At 41.6% G+C, this 22662-nt stretch overlaps 2 protein-coding genes across 3 annotated transcripts in view; one reads left to right on the top strand and one right to left on the bottom strand.

Moving 5' to 3' along the window:
- Positions 1–1297: 1297 nt before the first annotated feature.
- ncf4 (neutrophil cytosolic factor 4) overlaps positions 1298–22662 on the bottom strand; it is a 50760-nt gene continuing 29395 nt past the window's right edge. The window contains exons 7-10 of the mRNA XM_033624058.2: positions 16823–16921; positions 11845–11996; positions 6607–6672; positions 1298–1715 (exon numbers count right to left, since the gene is read on the bottom strand). Of these exons, the coding sequence (XP_033479949.1) occupies positions 1508–1715; positions 6607–6672; positions 11845–11996; positions 16823–16921 (525 nt within the window). The 3' untranslated portion in view covers positions 1298–1507. The remainder of the gene's footprint in view (positions 1716–6606; positions 6673–11844; positions 11997–16822; positions 16922–22662) is intronic.
- The window catches only part of pvalb7 (parvalbumin 7), a 56965-nt gene continuing 51217 nt past the window's right edge, over positions 16915–22662 (top strand). For both annotated transcript variants that reach the window (XM_033624056.2, XM_033624057.2), the window contains exon 1: positions 16915–17075. The gene's annotated coding sequence lies outside the window, so the exon portion shown is untranslated. The remainder of the gene's footprint in view (positions 17076–22662) is intronic.

Raw genomic sequence — 22662 nt, 5'->3', positions numbered from 1 at the left:
TTTATCTCCCTGAGTTGAGGCTCCCAGGCTAAGACTGTCTGTGACTACATTTAAAAGTGTAAAATATACCAGTTTTTGCCCTTAACCTGAAAATAATTCTAAGCTGTTTATGTGGCTAATGAAAGGAATTTTCCTGTAATATTCCAGTATACATGCAGCCATACATACTCAGATTAAGGTGCCTTAACATGATGTTTATCACATCAAAATATGGATAAGTGGAACAGCGGGAGCTGGAGGTTTCCAGCAGTGGTGAACTGGTGGGCTCTCTTTCATTCCTTCAACCACCCTCTTGAAAATTCAGTACTGCAAAAATTTGCTCATATCCAAAATCCTGTTTGTATACAAGTCTGTCATAACGTTTTAAAGTAGGGGTGCTACTCTGTGGGCTTTTCTTTTGGCCACATCTCCACCCACAGCCGTGAAAACTGTTGGTTTGTGTACAACACATTCATAACGCGCAACATACACAAAAACAGACAGTGTGTGGTAAACTGCGGTGAAAATCCAGACTAACACAAATGTTCCAAATGAGCTGCATACATGTCCAAAGAATTCTCCTAAAACCCAAATGTCAGCATATTTCACGTCTTAATCGGAAAATGCCTTATTTGGAATATTCAAACAGAATACATTGTTTACATGACCCGTATCAAATTCAGAATGTTGTCATATTCAGAATAATGCTGAAATATTGGTGTGCATGTAAGCGTAGTCACTGCATACAAAGCTGTGTATGTTACAATCAACAACGTGAAACCAAACGCAGAACACAGACTCAGAAAGAGAGTGGTAAAAAAATTTTATCCTGGGTTTTATTGCCAGGATAATGAATGTGGCTGTAGGGGAGAATCCAGGGGACGGAAGCTGATGGCAGGGTTTGGCAGGGTTTGGCAGGCAGGTAAGAAGGAAGGTGGTGATCCAATGACAGAGGAAAACACAGGGTACGTATCCACAAGAAAAACACAAGCAAAAGTCTAAGTTGAATTTCCAGTTCAACAGAGGCCTGAAGCATGACTGTACCACAGTGACAGACACAACAATCTTGCGAGAATTGAAGAAGAGAGCTGGTGTTTTATACTGCAGGATTACTGGATGGTTCTCAGGTGAGCAGCAGGGAGCAGGTGAGTTGAATCAGAGACAGATGGGGGGAGGGGAAACAGAGGACAAGGAAAAACACAGGGAAACTATTGACACAGCCAGGACCATGACAGTGTACGGCTATACTTCTCCAGTGTACAGCGACTGACAGCAACAACTTCCAACAAGAAGAAAAAAATCAATGCATGCAAAACATAAAACTTATTAAATTAGTTTATTACTAAGTGAAATGTATCAGCCATAAACTTGAACAGCAACAATATTTGTAACATGAATGAGGCTTTGAATGAAGAGAAAAGACAAACTACACACAGGCTGTATCAGCAACAATATTTGCTTGGTCAAGTTCATTGTTCTGATATAGGAATACTAAATATCTCCTCCGCTTCCCGTGACCTTCACTCTCTCAGGCCTCGGTGCTGTAAACAGAAAGGTCAGAGGCCAAGGTCACGTGCAGCTCCCACGGAAACTGATTGACAGGTCGCTTGACTTTCCCCTGCTGACCTCTGCCCTCCCTGATCATCAGCTGGACGTCCTCATCGTCGAGGATGCGGATGAGGTCGCCCTCGGGGTCGCGGTAGTTCAAGGCGATGTCGTCCACTTTGAAGACGTTTCTGAAGAGAGACAAGGACAGGAAGAGAAGGACTTGAGATGTTTTAAAACCCCAGACATGTTTCCCTTTTTGCTTTTACTCATTTGTGTATAACACATCACAGGGGTTTAAACCAAAACAATCTTTCCGAGATTGAGGAATTCTGAAAATATCTCCAAATGGCAAAGAAGAGGCGGTTAAAGTTGCTAGTTGTAGCTTCAATAAACAACCATCTGTTGTACTAATCATAACATGTTGTAAATAAATTAGACTTAAGTTTCTTCATGACTTCATGACATGTTAGATCATAGTACAAAAATAATGGATGTAGCCATCATGACTTCACACATTGGTTTGTGGACTCCTGCTTGAGTTTGGCATTTTCCATCTTGCATTTCTGAAGAAGTGACCAAGAGGGTGTTTTAACAAGGGGGGCTACGGGGATTGACTCGCTTTTGGAGCCAGCCTCAAGTGGCCACGAGAGGAACTGCAGTTTTTGGCACTTATGCATTGGCTTAATTTTTTTAGCTCCAAAGGTTGCTGCCTTAGTTAGATATACTAAAGCCTGAGAGTTCAGTTAAAATGTAGCTTTCAGCATATTTAAATATCTTTACAAACACACATACAGAAATACGGACAGAAGGACACAAGCAGCAAAAACCTCTGTACTTTGAAAAATACCTCATGCTCATTTAAAGCGACACTTACCTTTCTGGAAATTTTGCACTTTTCTTTGTTTAGGTTAAAATGCTATTAATAAGATGATGGCACACTAAAATGTAAGTGAATTCCACCAGAAATAAAAACTTATAATTATACCATTCTCATATGGTTCTAAGAAAACTCCGACCATGATTGGCCGAGCGTCCTGTCTGTCTTCCTCACCTGGAGGCCTCTGACTGACGAAACTGACCGTAATCTCGCGTTAGTTTGCCTCTAATGTAACATAGGCTATAACATTATATATGACAACACAGCATCCAGTTGCTAACGTTTAGCCTACTGTAGCCTAATGTAACCTGAGTCTCTATCTTCCTTGTTTGTTGCCAGTCACCAGTACTATCTAACGTTAGTGTTTACATTATATTATAAAACTATAAATCCGAGGTCACTGATGACTGATCACTGACCTCGGATAAGTTTCAAAACTCCGGGGTTGCGTTTGACTGTGCAGGACAGGTAACGTTATGTTTAGTTTGCTTCTAATATAACATATAACGTTATATATGACAACACAGCATCCAGTTGCTAATGGCTAACGTTAGCCTACTGTAGAACATGAACATTATCTTCCTTGTGCGTTTCCACTTTGGAGGAAGGCGGGAGTTGTGGAAGTTCAAATTTTTTCTCAGTGCTGTGTGAAATGCAAGAAAGGTAAGAGTAGCTTTAAGATGGAGGTTTGCGAATGTTCGAACCAAAAAAAAAAACCCTAACAACTTTGAACATATTGTATTTGTGATTCAGAAGCTCATTCAGCTGTCTCAGGACAATGAAAGATACACGACCCAGGACATACCGAGAGGTGAAGCGCTGTATTCCTTTTTTTCCTTTTCTATTTCTATTTCTTTTATTAGGATTTGTATTTTACTTTTACTTTATCATTCTTCTGTGGGGATTCTTATTCAGACTATGAGAATAAATATGCTTTTATAGGTTTCGTTCATATTAAGTGGTTGTTTACTTTAATGTTAAAAGCAATTACGTTTTTTTTTAATGAAGACATTACAAGAAAACCCTGCACCATTGTTCCAGTGAAGGAAATGACTGCCCCCACATGGCTTTTGTTGATATATTACAGTTTAATTAAATTTTTGCTGTGGGAATTATCACCAAGAAAAAACATGTGCTGGACCAAAGGAAATGGGTAATAAGTGCAGATAGGAAGTTACCACCTTCGCTATATTCACTTCTCTTTGCATGGGCAGTAATGATGGTGTCCAGGAATTAAAAAGAGAGACACTGTGTATGAGGCTTTGTACAGGATTCCTGAAGGCACAACATGATGGAGTATTATATCTAATGAAGGACATGCAAAGAGACATTCAAAGTCACTTCCTGCCACCAGCAATGAAAAGATAAGTGGCATTTTGTCTTTAAAGGACACACATTCCCAGTCTGAGTCTGTAAATATATAAATTAATACGCTCTCTCTCTTTCAGTAGTATTACGATCACGATGTAAATTACACACTATACACGCTCACATATAAGAATAGTATCGTGGCGTGGGTAGTATCACCAGCAGCAGCAGCAGCAGCAGCAGCAGCATTGCTGTAGTCTCTCTCTGCTTGAATCAGCTGATATAACACTGGTAGTGTGAGTGTGATGAAACGTGTTAGAACATGTTGATGATAATCCTGCAATCTTAAAATCACACAACAAACAAAATCGGCAATAATCACAAGTTAATGTGATGTGACAGCTTATTAAATTCACTGGTTGTATTCCATTTTAGACTCATTTGTACCTGAGGTAAGTTATTATATTTTATTTTATTTTATTTTATTTCATTAATCAGGAGTTTAGCAACATGTTCAGTTGCCACAGTCCTTCCTTAATGTTTCTTTAATTCTTCCTCTTTTTTGTTAAACACAATGAAATTCTTCCTCTTCTCTTTTCCTCTTTACTATCTCACCATACCTCCACCACCACCCTCTCCTCCCCTCACTCTCTTCATTCTCCCCCTCCCTTTATCAGTGCCAAGCCATATTAAAACTCAAGACCAGGGTCTCATCCATCCTTCTCCAGGGCACAATAGGCCTGAACACAGAAAAACAATAATGAGCAGATAAGCGGAAGAAATGAACTGATTATGAATGGGGAGGGCTAATCATCGTAGCGCTCACCTATCTAAATTACCAGATAATGAGAGATAGAGGGAGAGGGAGAATGAAAGAGAAAAAGACAGAGAAGAACAGATATGATAGTGTAATGAGCATATGCATCCGGTGATGGTGGTGCTGTGGGAGGGGAGGTGGTGCTGTGGGAGGGGGGGCAGTCGGCGGTCCCGCGGGAAGTAATTTGACGTGTGGCGATGATGGGCAACTGGCAATTTGCAGGTTTGCGGTGCAGAACAGTTAAATATGCTGCCCCTCAGGGCGGGCCGGTGGATTAATGGACTTTTACTCAACCTTGTTTGTTCTGGAATTAACACGCAAAAAGTACTGAGGGACTGAAATGGAGAAAGTGTGGTCACAAAGGTCAGCAATCACACAGGTTCATCAGTACATCTCTGAGAAAAACACTCAATATGCAGGAGTCAAAATGACACGTGCATATGCACTGTAGAGCATGTAAAATTTCAGCTGTGCATGTCATTCTGAGCTCTGCATGCACCGGTGCACGTAACATGGTAAGCTGCCAACTCATGCATTGGAAGTAAGTAGACTTGCAATTGCCACTTTTCAATCTATGCACGCCACACATCTATTATCTCATAAGTGGAAAAAAAAACAAAAAAAACATTTATAACTGGTAACATTGTGTGCACAGACAGACGAGAGAGAGCAGAGCAACAGCACAAAAGCAGCATCGTAAAACACAGCGGTCAAGCCAGCCACAGCTGCCACACTACAGTGAAGTTAGTTTTAAGTTTGATAGTTGACAGACAAAAAAGGCAGTGTGGTGCGCCCAATGTTCTGTCTTCTTACTCGGTTTCACCCGATGCTGGCAATAGGAGGATGGATAGCTCATCTTCCAGCCTTCCGTTTAACTGCTGATGTTTTGTCAATACTTTCATGGGGCGTCACACTTGTCTATGTTATTGCCAATAAAAATTATAAATGAAAAATTATACTGAGTTTGTCTCATGTGGCACAACTTTTTTTTTATTGTTCATTTTTAATGTGTTTTTCTTTTTTTTAAAAACAAAAAAAATTAAAAAGGATTTCTTTCACTAACTTCTTTCTTTCTTTCTTTTTAAATCATGACTTTTTTCAATGACTCCCAGTGTCACTTTTAGTTTCATTTCTATTTACAAACAGCATTAAAAGCTGTTGTAAACATGTAGTTGGTATAGCTAGAGGTAAAGGTTAATATTCAGTAAGTAATATTTATCTATTTATCAATATGAATAAATATTCATATAAAAAAAGAAAAGAAGTCATCAATTAAGTCTTAATATAACTTTTTAAAAAAGGTTTCCACATGAGAAGCTGTGCAAAATGTTCCTATGACCAAAGTCTGGAGTAGTTTTAATGTACATTATTGTACTTTTGGTCAGATCCGGCTCTGGATGTGGCGGAAGTGCTGATAAAAAAGGACAAATACACCAAAAAATTCAGTAAAGCAAATTTTGGTGAAGGTAAAACCAAAATGTGGTGCATCTAATTTAAAATTACATGTACAAAAAAAAAAGTATTTCAAGCCCTGCTCATGACATCTGCTCTACTTTAATAAAATGCGCTTCATAAATGCTTTACAAAGCAAGGCAGCAATCAAATACTTTTCCACTGATGTAATTCTGGTAAGAAAGTCATGGTATGAGTTGGCCAGCTGGGAAAGCCTTATAAAAGATTGTAAATGTAATTATGATGAAAATTTGAAGATTTTCATGCGAAAACAGTGTAATCGTCACACGCTTCACTGCCTCCACATCAGACTCTCATTGAATATGTCAGTTTAATGTTCCATTATCACATTCTTTGGAAGCTGCTGTAATTCACTGGCAGGTGTGAGGTTGTGTACAATCATTTTCCCCTCTACAGTTAAACAACAGCCGGCTCTTAACACCCACAAAATTGATCCTCACGTTTCTCTCAGTCACCGTTTCACACATGGGTGTAAATGAAATAAAAACATGACATTAAACACACACTTTTAAATGTCCATCAAATCCTTTGTTTCTACCTAAAAACAGCCCCGGTGCTACACAAACAACAAAAGCAAATTACAAAAGGATATAGAATTTGGTACCTCATACGAGACAGTAGGTCCTTGTACGTCGGCTGGATAGTGAGGTCCTCTTGTACACACACATCTCTGTGAAAAGGAACACACAATCAGCTTATAAAATCAGACTGACTGCTATTTCAAAGCTTGAAACGTTCACTCCTAAAGGTATAACTACCAGATATGAAACTCAAATAAATTCAACAAGCACACAAGTAGAAAGCTTTCATAAGAACATCTTCACACAGTTGCATTGTTCTTTTATAAACATCAACTACTGAGGACATAAATATGACCTGATGTGGAATGGTATTTCTATGGGATTAAAGAACATTCAAACTTTTAGAGGCCTTTTAGTGCCAGTTTAGACAAACATTGAACCATACAGTGCCCTCCAAAAGTATTGGAACAGTGAGGCCAATTCCTTTATTTTTGTTGTAGACTGAAAATATTTGGGTTTGACATTAAAAGATGAATATGGGACAAGAGATCAACATTTCAGCTTTCATTTCCAGGTATTTACATCTGGATCTGATACACAACTTAGAAGATAGCACCTTTTGTTTGAACCCACCCATTTTTCATGAGAGCAAAAGTATTGGAACATGTGACTGACAGGTGTGTTTTGTTGCCCAGGTGTCTCCCAATTACATTGATTATTCAAACAATAAATAGCACTGAATGTCTGAGCTCAGTTTCAGATTGGGTACGATAGGTTTTGCCTGTGTAGACTGCATTTAGAGGTGGAACCAACATGAAAACCAGAGAGCTGTCTATGGGTGAAAAAGAAGCAATTGTGAATCTGAGAGAAGATGGACAATCAATCAGAGCCATTGCACAAACATTGGCCATAGCCAGTACAACCATTTGGAATGTCCTGAAGAAGAAAGAAACCACTGGTGTACTAAGCAACAGACGTCGAACAGGTAGACCAAGGAAAACATCAGCAGTTGATGACAGAAACATTGTGAGAGCTGTAAAGAAAGACCCTAAAACAACTGTTAGTGACATCAGCAACAACCTCCAGAGGGCAGGAGTGAAGGTATCACAATCTACTGTTCGCAGAAGACTTCATGAACAAAAGTACAGAGGCTACACCAGAAGATGCAAACCACTCATTAGCAAGAAGAATAGGAAGGCCAGGCTGGAATTTGCCAAAAGGTACAGAGATGAGCCTCAAAAATTCTGGGAAAAAGTTTTATGGACTGATGAGACAAAGATTAACTTTTTCCAAAGTGATGGAAAGGCGAAAGTTTGGGGAAAGAAAGGATCTGCTCATGATCCCAAACATACAAGCTCATCTGTGAAACACGGTGGAGGGAATGTCATGGCTTGGGCTTGCATGGCTTCTTCTGGGACGGGCTCTTTCATCTTCATTGATGATGTAACACATGATGGCAGCAGCAAAATCAACTCAGAAGTCTACAGAAACATTTTGTCTGCTAATTTAAAGAAAGATGCAACCAAACTGATTGGGAGATCCTTCATCATGCAGCAAGATAACGACCCAAAACACACTGCCAAAACAACAAAGGAGTTCATCAGGGGCAGGTGGAAGGTTTTAGACTGGCCAAGTCAGTCTCCAGACTTAAACCCAATAGAGCATGCATTTTACCTGCTGAAGAGGAGACTGAAGGGAGTAACCCCCCAAAACAAACAACAACTGAAAGAGGCTGCGGTGAAAGCCTGGAACAGCATCACAAAAGAAGAATGCAAAAGTTTGGTGATGTCAATGGGTCACGGGCTTGATGCAGTTATTGAAAGCAAAGGATTTGCAACTAAATATTAAGTCTCATTCACTTTAATCTATTTAAGTTTATATGTTCCAATACTTTTGCTCACCTAAAAATTGTTCTATTACAAATAATGCTATCTTCTAAGTTGTGTATCAGATCCAGATGTAAATACCTGGAAATAAAAGCTGAAATGTTCTGATCTCTTGTCTCATATTCATCTTTTGATGTCAAACCCAAATGTTTTCAGTCTACAACAAAAGTAAACGAATTGGACTCACTGTTCCAATACTTTTGGAGGGCACTGTATCTCTAACTTTAAACTACATCTTTTTCTGTTGAAATTCCCATGGCGCCAAACAATGTGTCACCGTTGAACAGTGGCAGAAAGATAATGGCAAGCAACCAATAAAAAGACAATGAGGATATTTACTCCCCTCTCAGGGATAGATGAGTAGTGGTTTGGGAGGAAAGAAAGGGTAAAAAAAACTAAGCACACCTCATATGCAAACAATGCCGTTAAGAGATAAAATACTCAGAAATACTTTTAGACAAGCGTGAAAAAGAAAGGGGTGGCAGCTCCTTCTGTAAGCGACTGTATCAATATAATATACAAGTGGGGTCACTGTAACTATGGTTACCCAAAAGCTAAGCATAACATTTGGGTCTGTTGTAATCAGCTTACCAAAGGACATATTACACAAAGCTGACACTCAAAACAGCTTTTGACCTTTAAAAAAATGAAGTCCCATTCCCACCAAACAAACCAAAAAAAAAAAACGCTAACACCCGCTGACATCTGGCTTTGTATTTAAAGGGAAAGGCTACAATCTGCTTTCATTCACAGGTCAAATCACTCTGCAGCAGAGCATTTATTGGCTTTAACTTCAATCAGCAGAGATGGAAATATGACACCCGCACGGACGCACTATTTTCTGGCACAATGCATTTTGAATCGTTTGAAAGGGAGGCTAATTACGTAAAAGATTAAGAAAGAAGTAACCACCATAACATTTTCACTGGCCTCCATGCTGCTTTCCACTGTTTACTAACCTGTTTTTTTTAACCTGTTTTTTTGTGTGTGTTTGTGACACCAAAGATGACACATTGGTAAAACAGAAAAAAAGGACCATGCTTGTCCAATGCAGAGCCATGAGGACACTGCTCTGGTCTGCTGACAATGGGAAAAGGAGTTTTTCACCTGTTAGTAGTAGTGGTGTTTTCTCCCAGAGGCCAAGGGAAGCCAAGCTTCCTCTGTTTTTCAGACTGTAATTGTCATTTTAATAAAAACACTTTGTTTACAGTTTCAGTAATTCTTCTGCGCTGTTGCTGTCATCTCTTCTCTGAGTATTTTACAATGAGTGAAACAGCGCCCCTCTAAATGAATGTGTGGTGAAACACAGTATTGCACTTTATATTGCACTCCGGTAGACTGTCTTGTCTGTGGGGAAGCCAGGCCAAGTTGGCATCCCTTGGTGAAAAAAAAAAATGAAATATTAACCAATCAGATGAGGTTATCGTCATGCCAATGTCAAACTGTGATTAGTCAGGACTATGCCAAGGGAAGCCAGCCGCCCTTTGGCTTCACACCAATCAAATAGCACGTTATCAACATCACTGAAATCAAATAACGCCGGGAGGTAACCAAGGTAACCGTTAGCAACTTTACTGCAGTCATGGAGGGTGGCGATTTGGAGTTTTTGGTAAAAAACAACTTTGTGAAACTTCCTTTACAGCAGCAACTTAAAATTAAATCAGACGGCAGACCAAAATCAAAACTAGAGCTGCGGACGGAGAGGAAAAAAGGGACTCAGACTTTCAATGAGGAAAATTACGTTTGCACCGAGTGGCTAGCTGGTAGCGCTAACCTTCAGCGGCTATTTTGCTGGCCCTGTCTTCTTTCTGACAAGGATACATGCTCGCTGAACAGTCCTTGGGTCACTACAGGATTCATCGACCTTGCCATTAAGGCCAGTGGGAAATTCTACGACATAGTTACTGATCACAAGAAAGACAAGGGAATGGCCTTCCTCTTCAAATAGGGTGAGTTAAATGCACACTCCCTCTCTCTGTGACTTTACTGTTGATTGAACAGCCTATGTAGCTATGTGTGCATTTTTTGATGTGGTTATTAGCTTATTGTGCCTTGCTTGCCTGGATTTAGCTGTATGTGTTGTCAGTCCACTGAAGTAGTTGTTTTATTGCGGTTGTTTACATACATAAAATTTACTGTAAGCACCCCGGACAGCGCCCACAGGGCCATGTTACCCGAATAGATGAGGTTGTTTATAGCCTCTTTTGACATTATAAACATTATCAAGCACATACATCGGGGTTTGTAAGTCATGTGCAGCTTATTGATACTTCATAATGTGAACATAAAACTTGAAACATCTCCCTGATTGAGTTTATGAATGAATGATTTTTTTATTCATTATTAAATTTGTGCTGTGTATTAAGCGGCCGGTCATGCATTTGGGTAGCGGAGTTTCATGGATTAGTAAGTTTTTTTGGAGGACCGTGTGTGTGTGAGTGTGAGTGAGAGAGAGAGAGAGAGAGAGAGAGAGAGAGAGAGAGAGAGAGAGAGAGAGAGAGAGAGAGCTTGTGTATCGGTAAACGCAAGTGATGTGTGTGCGTGCAAGCGCGCGTGTGTTGAAATGTCTGTTAGATAACAGGCATGTGCATAGATTAGAGGTCTTGTCTCTTGGCCTCCTCAAAATTTTCCCCACGCCACGCCACTGGTTATAAGCAGGTTATCCCGTGTGTAAAATACACACACATATGAGCAAATTTTGGCGGGAAAAGGTTCTAACTGTCAAATTTCAACAACTTCTTCTACAATTTTTATGATAGAATGAGAACCATCTTGTAATCACTCTCATACACACACACTCACTCAGTTAGTGTGTGGGAGTAACTAGCAACTAGTTACTAGTGAAATGTAGCTAGTTTAATGTAATCAAATTACAAAATAATTGTAACAGTAAGTTACAGCTACTGAAAAAAATATGTCATTTAATTACAGTTACGGATCAGAATGTTTGTAATTACATGTGGTTAAATCAAAAAACCTCATATGTAGAATAGAGCATTTATTCTGTTGCTTTGCAGGAACGCCTTCTTTTGTTGTAGCCTATTTCCGGATATTTCAAGTTATCAAAAGTAATCAAGTTACATTACTTTTAAGAAGTTATTAAAATAGTTACACTTCCTATCACATTTTTAGCGGGGTAACTAGTGATCCATAACCAATTCCATTTCAAAAGTAACCTTCCCAACACCAGGCAGCTGTGGCTCAGAGGTCGAGCGTGGTCATCCACTAATGAGAAGATCGGCGGTTCAATCCCCAGCTCCTCCAGTCCGCATTGCCGTGTGTCCTAGGGTAAGATGCTGAACCCCACATTGCTCCCAATCGTTCCATCAGTGTGTGTGTGAGCGAATGGTTACCTTGGTATACTGAGGTACCTTGTGTTAGCCTTAGTGTTTGAATGTGACACAGGGTTAAAGCTATACAGTACTGCACACAGACCTGGTTTGGACTCCAGATGGGGTGAGCAGGAAGCAGTGCAGACAGCTGTAGGTGGAGTCTCCACCCTCACCTTCTGAGTCACTCTCTGGGAGGGGCTTGATGATCTTCACAAAGGATTGTGGGAAAATACCTGTTTGATCGTTCACTGTGCCCTGAGGGGAAGACAGAAGGACAGAAAACAGAGGAGAGGAGAAGGATAAAGATGTGATGAGAAATAGCAAATGAGCAGCGAGGATGGAGTGATACGAGCGTGATGATGAGATGAGTTGATGATTGAAAGGAGAGAAACACAATGAAGCAGGAGGGACGTGCATCTAGAGAGAAGTTTCCTGGAATAATTAGCCTGTTCATAATATGCTGCAAGCACTCAGCGCAACCATACAGCCTTTTTACTGCGCCTCTGGTGTGTGAGTGTGTGTGTGTATCTGTATAGACACACACACAGACACAACAACGCAAGGCAACAGTGTTATGTAAAAACAGATCCACGTGATCAGGCAGCAGTCAAACATATTTTAATTTGGGAATTAAAGGTCCAGTGTGTAGGATTTAGGGGGATATATTGTCAGAAAGGAAATATAATAAGTATGTTTTCTTTAGTTTATAATCACCTGGAAATAAGAATCGTTGTGTTTTTGTTACCCAAGAATAAGCTTTTATATCTACATAGGGAGCTAGTCCTTATCTACGGAGATCACAATGCTGCACTGCCATGTTTCTGCAGTAGCCCAGAATGGCTCTAGATGGGGCCATTTGTGTTTTCGTGTCTGCTACTAAGTTTGCAACCACTCCACAATGAGAGTGTCAGAAATTGTTTTTAGATTTAGATTTTATTTTTTTTAACATGAAATTACTTTTTCAATGTTTTTAGTGGTTGAAATCACCGGCTCTGTTTGTTCTGGAGAGGGAGAGACCCCTGCGGTAATTTGGCTCCCAGGAAAACTCCTAACCATCTGCATCTTAAGTTATCAGAGGAAAAAGTGAGCACAGATTAGCAAGTGCTAGGCTAGCGACCTGTCTCCAACATGCCAGACAACATGAGAGAAACACTGCTTTATTCAGTGTTTTTACCAGTCTGCATTACCTTGTCCATTTGTTTTGGAGAGGACGACGCCTCTGTGGGTAATGTGGCTCATGGTAACACCTGCTGAATGTCTGGAACTAAATTAGGTGAGGACACATTAGCAGGTGCTGGGCTATAGCGCCCCATCTGCGACGTTGCGAACAGCGTCAGAGAAACTCAAATGTGTAACGTGAAACTTTTTCATTCAGTGTTTTTACTGTTTTTTACTGACCATTAGTTTTTGAGAGGTAGAGACCTCTGTGGATAATCCAGCTCCCAGTAAACACGTCCTGGACAATAAACACTGAAGGAATTCTAACCAGGAGAAGTTCCAGGTGCTTGCTATCTGCAATCCTCGCTGCTAGATGCCACTACATCGCACTAAATCCTACACACTGGACCTTTAAATAACAAGAAATTATGATTCTTACTGAGGGTGCTTTCACACCCGCCCTGTTTGGTTCGGTTCAGTTGAACTCAAGTTCGTTTGCCCCCTAAGTGCGATTGGTTTGGGCAGGTGTGAACACAGCAATTGCACTCGGGTGCACACCACTGAGACCATCTTGAAGAGGTGCTGCAATATCTTATGTGGCCACTGGTAGAAATTGGCTGCAAGGCTGAGCAGCGTTCCTCGGGGCCTGGTTGTCAGTTAGGTCTGAGTTTAAAACTATACCTTTTTAGGGAGAGAACCCCATCACTAGCCACCCTCTTGCCCTGCCCCTGAGCCTCACAGAAGATGCTCATCAAATTGAAAGTATTTCTCATTTTCTCCGGGAGCCCTGAAACTGTTCAGGTTTCTCTCCACTGGTGTGTTTAAAACATTCACCTTGATGCACCAGTCTGCCAGCTGGATTTGTCACGTTTTCCACCCACAGCCGCTCTGTCCACTGACTAAATCAAAGGCACTCAGTCAACTTTTCACAAGTTCTAAGTGTTGCATTAACCTCACCCACCCCCAAAAAACAAAACGCTTACTACAAGCATGGATGCAAAGTTGCCAAAAAAGAACAAGGAGCTTGTGTTTTGCAGTGTTGCAAAAAGGATTAATAGATTATCAGTGTTTTCTGTTACAATTTTTGGATCTCTGTAGAAAGCCAGAGGCAAGATAAGTGCACCGTCCTCCTCCTCCATGTTGATTCTCACTCTCTCTCCCTCTCTCCCACCATATCAGCTTCCACCTCCTCCCTCGCTCTCCCACTCACCCACTCTCTGCTTCTCTCTCACACTCTATCTCAACACCTTACACATTTTTTCATCAGGCACATTTCCTGATCTTTTTTAACTATTTGCCGGCACCAGTGTTCCAGTGTTGCATTTCTTTGTTGAGCGGCTAATTAAAATGTCCCATATCCCATTTTTGGACGACGGCGACTTACACGTGATGCTCGCAGTGTGTAATCAGGACATTTTGTTCATTAAGTAATTGTTCCTCAAAAGGAAACTAGAGCAGGGCACCTCCAGTCACATCTGTGCAGATACTTTGTGGTCACTGTACTCAGCTGCCGCCGTGTCGTGACACTATTTTTAATCTTCCCTCTGACTTAAAGTTTTATTATGTTCTGTAATTAACTTTTTGATTGCTGCAACTTGTGAAGGGACTGTTTTGTGTATTTCCTTACATCGCTTGGCAAGATAACCAAAAACAAATCATTAAATAAAGCAAAGTGGAAATATACCCTCCATGGCCAAAAATATGTGGACACCCACACAAAGTATGTGGATACATCATGAGATTTTTTTAGATATGTCATCCCAAAACCATTGGCACTCATCTGCTGCTCAGCCTCCACTCTTCTGGGAAGGATTTCTACAAGATTTGGGGACCTGTCTGGGATTTGCACACATTAAAGTTCCTATGAAATGAAAAATATATTTTCACAGTTCAAATCCTGCGTCCCTGTGTTAATCGATTATCTCGTTATATGCCAAACGTGTCAGAAAATCTGTATCAGAGTATTTTTACATAAAAACTCCTGTCCTTTCTCTTCCAGGTAAAACCAAGTAAAGTGATTTCAAATGTCTGATGACTCACCCTGCATTCAAGGGCGACGACTAGCTAGCCGCACCAGTTGTATAGCACCGCAGCTAGTTAACGGAGCAATATGGAGAGACAGGAGGCTGTTAACATGTTTATTTCCAGTGTAAAGTTGGGCATATTAACATGGGGGTCTATGGGGATTAGAGCCCAAGCCCGAGCATGTTCTGTCCAAACCTGGCCCGGCCAGTCCCTTTAACTGTAATCAATAGCCCTAACATTTGTTTTAAGGATACGAACGTGGACATTGAAGGCTGACTCACGTCTTTCTTTCCATGGCAAGCTTTGTCTCGAGGTCCCCGTCGTTTTGCTGCACTTGGTACACTCGATGAAGCCGACACACACGTTGTCACCGTCGACAACTCACATGTGCACAGCCAGTGGTGCCGTCAAGGGAGGGCCGGCCCACGGGTCCGGATCGCGTTCGGGCTCGGGCAGAGAATCTAAGCTCTAATGGGGATTGACTGGCTTCTGGAGCCAGCCTCAAGTGGCCATTCAAAGAACTGCAGTTTTTAGCTTCATTTTATAGCTCTTGAGGTTGCAGCTTGGTGCAGACCAGTACAAGTTCTTCCAAACTACACTGGGACAATCTTTATAACCCCATAACCTTTCTGTTTATGTTTATACTACAGTGGGCGTCAGATGTGTTCATGCATGTGGCTGCACAGACGCAAAAGCTGTCAATTGGAAATCAACTATCTTTGTGCATATACTTAAAGGGTTTTCATTGAGCGGTGACTCTGCAACTTTTGTGCATATTTCAAGCAAACTCAGACCCCTCTGAAGTGAAGCGTACTCAGACCATCCCAGGAGGTAGTCTGAGTTCGGTTCGCTTCAAGTCCATGCGAAGGTTCACTTAACCTGTGCAGTGTGAACACAAAGCACTCAAGGTTCGCTTTGCTCTTTGCCTTTGTATTTGGCCCTCTAGATCACATGCTATTGCACTGGAACGCTTGAAAAAAACAGATGAAACACTGGCCTGTAATGTGTGCAAGGATGCAGGATGAGGAGTAGTTTGGTCCACGGAAGATACTGCTTTCTCCAGATGTGGAATGTAGAATACACCAAACAGCAAAAGTCTACAGCACAGAAACACTAAGGTTTTCCTTCAATTTTAAGTTCATCTGAAAGTGAGGGGGCTTCATAACCATGCTGCAGTGCCACTTCTAAAAAAAACTGAAATGTACTGACAATGTGAACGTAAAAGGAATGGAGTCCCTTTTCCGTTGGTCCACTTCTTGGTCCACGTTAAAAGGACTGGGTTTGGTTTGTTAAAAGAGAACTATATGTGAAAACACCCTTATATGCAATCTGTAGACATGGAGGAGGAGGTGGTTGTGCATCCACTCATTCAGGTAGCAACAAGATCTCCCCCTATTCTCCTCATGCTTTCTATTTCTGCTTTCATTCAGCCTCTATTACTTTATCCTCTCACTTTCCATCTCTCTGTTTCCCTCCATCTCTCTCGTATTTCATTCTGCATCTCTCCTCTTTCTCTCCCCATCTCTTTATCAGAATATGTCCCTCTCCCCTTCTTTCCCATCTGTTTTCATCCCTCTTTGCTTCCCTATCATTTTCTCCATCTCTTGCCATTACTTGGTCTCTTCGTCCATCACTTTTTTTCCCTCCTCCGTTCTTTCTCCTTATTCCTCTCCTCCACCGTCCCAATAAAGAAGCCTCCTTCTCTCTCTTCTTGGCTTATATCTTCTCTCCCCCTCCACCTCCTCTATATATCTTTCCCATCCCTCTCATCTGTCTTTCACTGCCTTCCACTCTCCCACTCTTTCTCTCCATCTCTCCCTCCTTCCCTCCCTCCCCCACTTTTTCTCTTACTCTCCCCCCTCCCTCTCACACTCTCTCTTTCTCTCTCTCTCTCTTACCTCCAGCCAGTCTGCGTTGACTCGTTGCAGCAGGAAGATCACATCTCCCTTCTTCAGGTTCAACTCCGCCTTGCCGTTGCCACGAAAGTCAAACATCACCTGGGACACGCACGCATACACACACACAGAGAAGAAGCCGCACACACACACACACACACATACACACACAAGTCAGTGAGAGGAGAGAGGAACGAGAGAGGAGGGAGACGGACACATTCAACACAAAGAGAGAAGAGACGGTGAGAGCGGACAGGTAAAAGACACTTTTTGCTGATGGAGAGTAACGTGAGTGTGTAAGTTAGAGAAAGACGGAGAGGCAGGCAGAGAGAGAGAAGAGATGCTGTGTATTTTTAGTTTGACAAAGTTAAGACTTTGAATTAGAGAACTGATGCACAAAAGGAGTGAAGTTTGGAATGTGAGAAGACCCGTGTGCTTGCACGTGTGTGCTAATGAGGGAGAGTGAAGAGATGCGAGAGAAGACAAAGATGAATTTATCCACTTGACGAAGTAAAGATTTGTGGGGGAGAGAACTGATACGCAAAGGAACGATCCCGTGAGATGTGAGTGTGAGAGTGTGTGAATGAGAGGGAACGACAGCCAGACAATGAGAAAGATGGGATGCTAGAGAAGAATCACTTCATGTGCTCAGTTAAGCAGCTGTTCTTTCTGTGTGTTTGTGTGGAGCAGAAACTGTCTTTGCAAGTTGTTACAGTTTTTAATAGTATTTGGGAATTAAATGTAGGTGTTTGAAAGTGTGTGTCAGGGCCGCTATTTTCATTATCAATGGATGTGTAGATTATTTTATAAACTTTGTGAAAAATGCCCATCACAGTCGCCCACGGTGACATCCTCAAATTTCTCGTTTGGCTCGACCAGCAGCCCAAAACCCAAATATGTTAAGTTTAAAATGATATAAAACAGGGCAAGCAACCATTTCATACATTTGAGAAGCTGTAAAGAGTTAAGCATGTTTGTTTAATTAATGACTTAAATGATTAATGAATTATCGATCACTCTTGACTTAGCGTATGCAGCACTTTTGTTCATATGTGCAAAATGTACTGCTGGTAATAGCTTTGCCTTTGTGCACCTGTGTAAGTGTGTGAGTGAGTGTAAGTCTGTGGGAGATGAAGTAAAAAGTATGTACTGTAACAAGGAGTTTGCAAAGGTGGTACAGCCAAAGAGCTGCCCCGCTGCAGTGCAAGGGCGTGTGTGTGTGAGTGTGCGTGCGTCCGTGTGATTGGGAGGCGTTGGATGCTCGACCGTCCTGGTTAGCATCAGTGCGTCTGGACTAAAAGCCTGCCAAAGTTGAATTTGCATTTAAAGTAGAACTCAGTAGAGTCATTACTGATGCTTTAAACCTGCTCCTGTCCTTTTGCAAAAGAGACTCCTCGAACAGACGGATGATAAAGTAGCCTATTACAAACACACACACACACACACACACACACACACAAGTTTTTTTTTCACAAATGCACAACCACACACACACACAAAAGCTACAATAATCTCTTCACTGTAATAGCACTTGTACCCTGCATGCTCCTGCCGGTATTCACCCACACACACACACACACACACACACACACAAGTAAGCAGCTTTTGTGTTATCAATATCAACTGAAGCATACAAAGAGAGCCGTACATACAATGCTGACAAGAAAGAGAGAGAAAGAAAGAAAGACAGAAAGAAAGAGAGAACAGGAAAAGAAGAGCGATTATATCGGACTGAGAAATTGAGGCGAGGATTACAACCACAGTAGGAGAGAAATCGCTAGAGACGCTGAAACTAAAAGAGAGTTGGAGAATCAGGAGAGGTACAGCGAGACCAAAAAAAGAACGAGGAGCGGTTAAAGCAGTGGGAGGGAGGTGAAGAAGAGGAGGAGGAAGAGGAGGAGGAGGGGGAGGAGGAGGTGGTGGAGGAGGAGATAAGAAAAGTGAAAGTTAAACAGAGGTGCAGGGCTGCAGAGGGCTGATAGATCATTGCAGTTTTCATGTGGTGGTTTTGTATAAAGAGACTCTGTGTGATAAACCTCGCAGGATAATCAGTGAGTGACTGAGTGACTGTGTGACTGTGTGAATGCTTTCTGGTACCATGAATGAAGAGAGATAAGACAGATAAACTTGCTCAACCGTCGCTCATGATCATGTATAGTGTTAAACATTCACAGTAGCCACACACAGTCATGATTCCCACAGTTCCTCTCAGCTCTATGAAGTGTTTTAGAGACATTTATCTCATTATTTTGGTTTTACACCCCCCAGCTTTGCTGTGTGGTTCAGCCTTGTCACTTCCATCAACACCGTTTCCAAACACAGCAGGCAGCACAGCAGTTCTCAGCAAAAAAAGCTCTGGTAAACGTACTGTGCACCACCCTCCCAGCACACAATGACATAAGACAAAGTTAACCACTATCTGTTGAACGTAGAGCACTCAGAGGGTAACTGAGACCAAAATGGAGCTCAAAGGAAAATAAATATTGGACTTACGTTCACTAGATAGATGCAAACACGTTGTGTGCTCTGTCTCTGCTGGTTGTGTAAATAGGCTGTTTGTTAACATGTTGGCTATAAAAACGTTACAGCTTGTTGCACTGCCCCAGGTGGCCAAAAACGAATTAATGCATGTTTAAAAAATCAGTCCGGATGCATTTAGTTGTGTAGTGATCTCTTTAAAGACAAATCAGCATATGTATGCAGAATCTGTAGGCGACCGGACTAGGGATGCACCGATCTGATATCTGGATCGAATATCGGCCCCAATATCATCAAAATAGATGGATCGGGTATCGGAAAATGCAACCTATACCTGAGGCGATCCTTTTGCGACGCAAGCTACGTCATACGTCATGGAGCAAAGGAGAGAATCTGCTGTGTGGAGGTATTTCACACACTTTCAACTGCTGTTGCACAATTGTTCATTTTTGTTAGAAATGAATAGTTCATCATTGCATTCATCTGTTTCATCTTGTTTCATTTTATCTTAGGAAAGAACTGTGTAGTCATCAATACCTGATGCCTCTAGTCTTTTCTGTTCTACATGTAAAGGTATATAGCTTTTTAGGTCAACCATGGAATCGGATCGGTATCGTCTGATACTCACAGCCACAGCATCGGGATCGGTATTGAAACTGAAAAAGCTGGATCGGTGCATCTCTAAACCGGACAATATTTAGGTATTGGAAGTGTTCTTGTTGCCGTTTGTAATCCAAGAAGTATCATATTTGAGTGGCAGGTATACAGTCCACATTGAGAGGTGGAACAAATCGGTCAAGATGCAATCTCAGAACCCATATTCAGATATCTGTTTAAAGAGATTAGCCAAAATGATTGGTGCGTAATATCTGCTGGCTACACTGGCATCTTGAACAAATTGGTCGTGGCCCCCAGATCTTATCATCGTCAGACCATCAGCCTGTGGGTTACGAGACTGATACTGTGTAACAGCAAGTGTTCTTCAATAATACAGGTGTGTGTCAACCACTGCAGGCAGCAGCAAACACACTTTGAACAGCTACTCACAAATGTCAAGAGCAACTCGGACATCCATTTACAATGCATCAAACACTGTTTTGACAAAAAACAGACAGTTGACAAAAGCTGAAGTTCCCCTTCAGAACACATCAGGCATACAACCTGACCTTTGTGTGTGGATACGCAACTTGAATCCTGCACGGGAACGGATAGACTCAGCTCTTAACAATTAAAGTTGGGTACCGTTCACATTTGAAGTTATACTGGTACCCAAACAAACCATCATCTTTTTTCCTAATCCTAACCATGAAAGGGCTTTCTGGCAGACAGCCCTGAGGGCAAACTTCTCCCAACATCTGTCTCTGTCTGTCCATCTGTCCATCTGTCTGCTCCTCTCTCTCGTTCCTTATTTAGACACAACTGACAAATATGTGGTAAGTAAATGGAAAACAGACTGCACTTGTATAGCACCTTTCTAGTCTTCCAACCAATCAAAGCACGTTTACACTACAGGTCACATTCACCCATTCACACACATATTCACACATTGGTGGCCGAGGCTACCGTACATGGTGCCACCTGTCTTTAGTAAGCATTCACACGCACTCACACACCAATGGCACAGCCGTCAGGAGCAATTCTTGGGTTCAGTATCTTGCCCAAGGATACTTCATGTGGACTGGAGGAGCCGAGGATCGAACAGCCGATCTTTCGATTGGTGGACGACCCACTCCACCTCTGTGTGTTTGTGTAACTTACGTAAAAACTCAGTGACACACAGCAGTGACAGCAGGATATTTCTGACATAAAACAGAAAATAAAATAGACAAGATGGCAAAACTATCATCGCAGGTCACCAGCTGGGAGCAGAGCTGTTTTGCGGAGCCGAGCTCTCACACAGATGTTTTCTCAGGTACTGGAATTTGGCACCAACTGATTAAATGTGAATCAGTACTCGATAGTGCTGAAGTAATTCTATCAGTACCCTTAAATGTAATGAGATTGGCACCCAACCCTAAATCTGAGAGACAAGTAATGACGGAATGGCTATGAGTTTGATGTGTTGAAAATTTAAAGGATTATACCTTTAAAGTATACGTACAAATGTGTGTGTGTGTGTGTGTGTGTGTGTGTGTGTGTGTACAAGAATGAATGACTGCATGTGAGAGTGTGTGTGTGTGTGTGTGTGTGTCCACAGAAAATGAGACAGAGGCTGGTGGCAGATTAATGAAACTGGGGAGTGAGGGAGCTGGCTGGATTAACAATCCATTGAGATTATCCTGACCCTGAGGACACACACACTCCACAAATGCCAGCACGCGTACACACACACTCTTTGAATTTGGGGCTGCTATTTTTAATGCATTATTCCAGACGCTGTTTTATTATAGCGTTGACCCGCCGCTGGCAGTAATTTATAGATGATGTGAAAATGTGTTGGAGGCGATAAGCTGCGATCTCCGACACAAACACCAAATATGATGTGACAAAGCAATTCCCCTTCCCTCTATACCTCCTTTCATCTCTCCTCGCTATCATTGTTCCACCTCTTCATCCCTTTACTTTGACTTGTCGTTTTCCCTTTGTATCTATTTCAGTCTGTTTCTTTCCTATAATTTGTTCTTTTTTCCTCTCCATCCATCTCTGTGTCTACGAACAGTTTAGCCAACTAATTAAGTAGTTGACCTGAAGAGCAAAGTATTAAAACTCAGTGCTGTGGGCAGTACAGGAGCTGATTGTGTGAGTGTATGTCATTTAAAGGGACAGTTCACCCCAAAACCAAACATAAATATATTTTTCTTTCTTTTACCTTTTGTGCTATTTATCAGTCTAGATTGTTTTGTTGTGAGTTATTGAGGGTTGGAGATATCAGCCGTAGCAAAGTCTGCCTTCTCTCCAATATAATGCAACTAGATGGCACTCGGCTTGTGGTGCAAAAGTGCTAAAAAAAAAAAAAAAAAACACTTTTGAAAAATGTAACAGCAATGTCTCTTTCCAGAATTCATGACCCATAACTCAAGATAATCCACAGACTTTGTTGTGAGCAGTTTCATGCAGGAACTATGTTCTTTCCACCGAACTACACACACTTACCGCATCACCATGCAGAAGGAAGTGGGCATCTACTCATGGATGAGAGGCTCGTGCTTTTGGCAGAGCATCATTAATGGTGTCCTCCTTGCGTGACACGTCAATGCATGCTTCTCTCTGTGCGGTGTCGTTCAGTAGAAAGAAAATAGTTCCTATATGAAACTGCTCACAACAAGGTCTGTGGATTATCTTAAAGGAACAGGTCATGATTTCTGAAAAGAGACATTGCAGTCGTTCAAATGTATTGTACATTGAGCACTGCAAGATGAGTGCCA

The sequence above is a fragment of the Epinephelus lanceolatus genome, chromosome 3, assembly GCF_041903045.1.
Source record: "Epinephelus lanceolatus isolate andai-2023 chromosome 3, ASM4190304v1, whole genome shotgun sequence".
Taxonomy (NCBI): domain Eukaryota; kingdom Metazoa; phylum Chordata; class Actinopteri; order Perciformes; family Serranidae; genus Epinephelus; species Epinephelus lanceolatus.
Note: the sequence above shows the minus strand (reverse complement) of the source record. Positions and strands in the feature narration are given on the sequence as shown.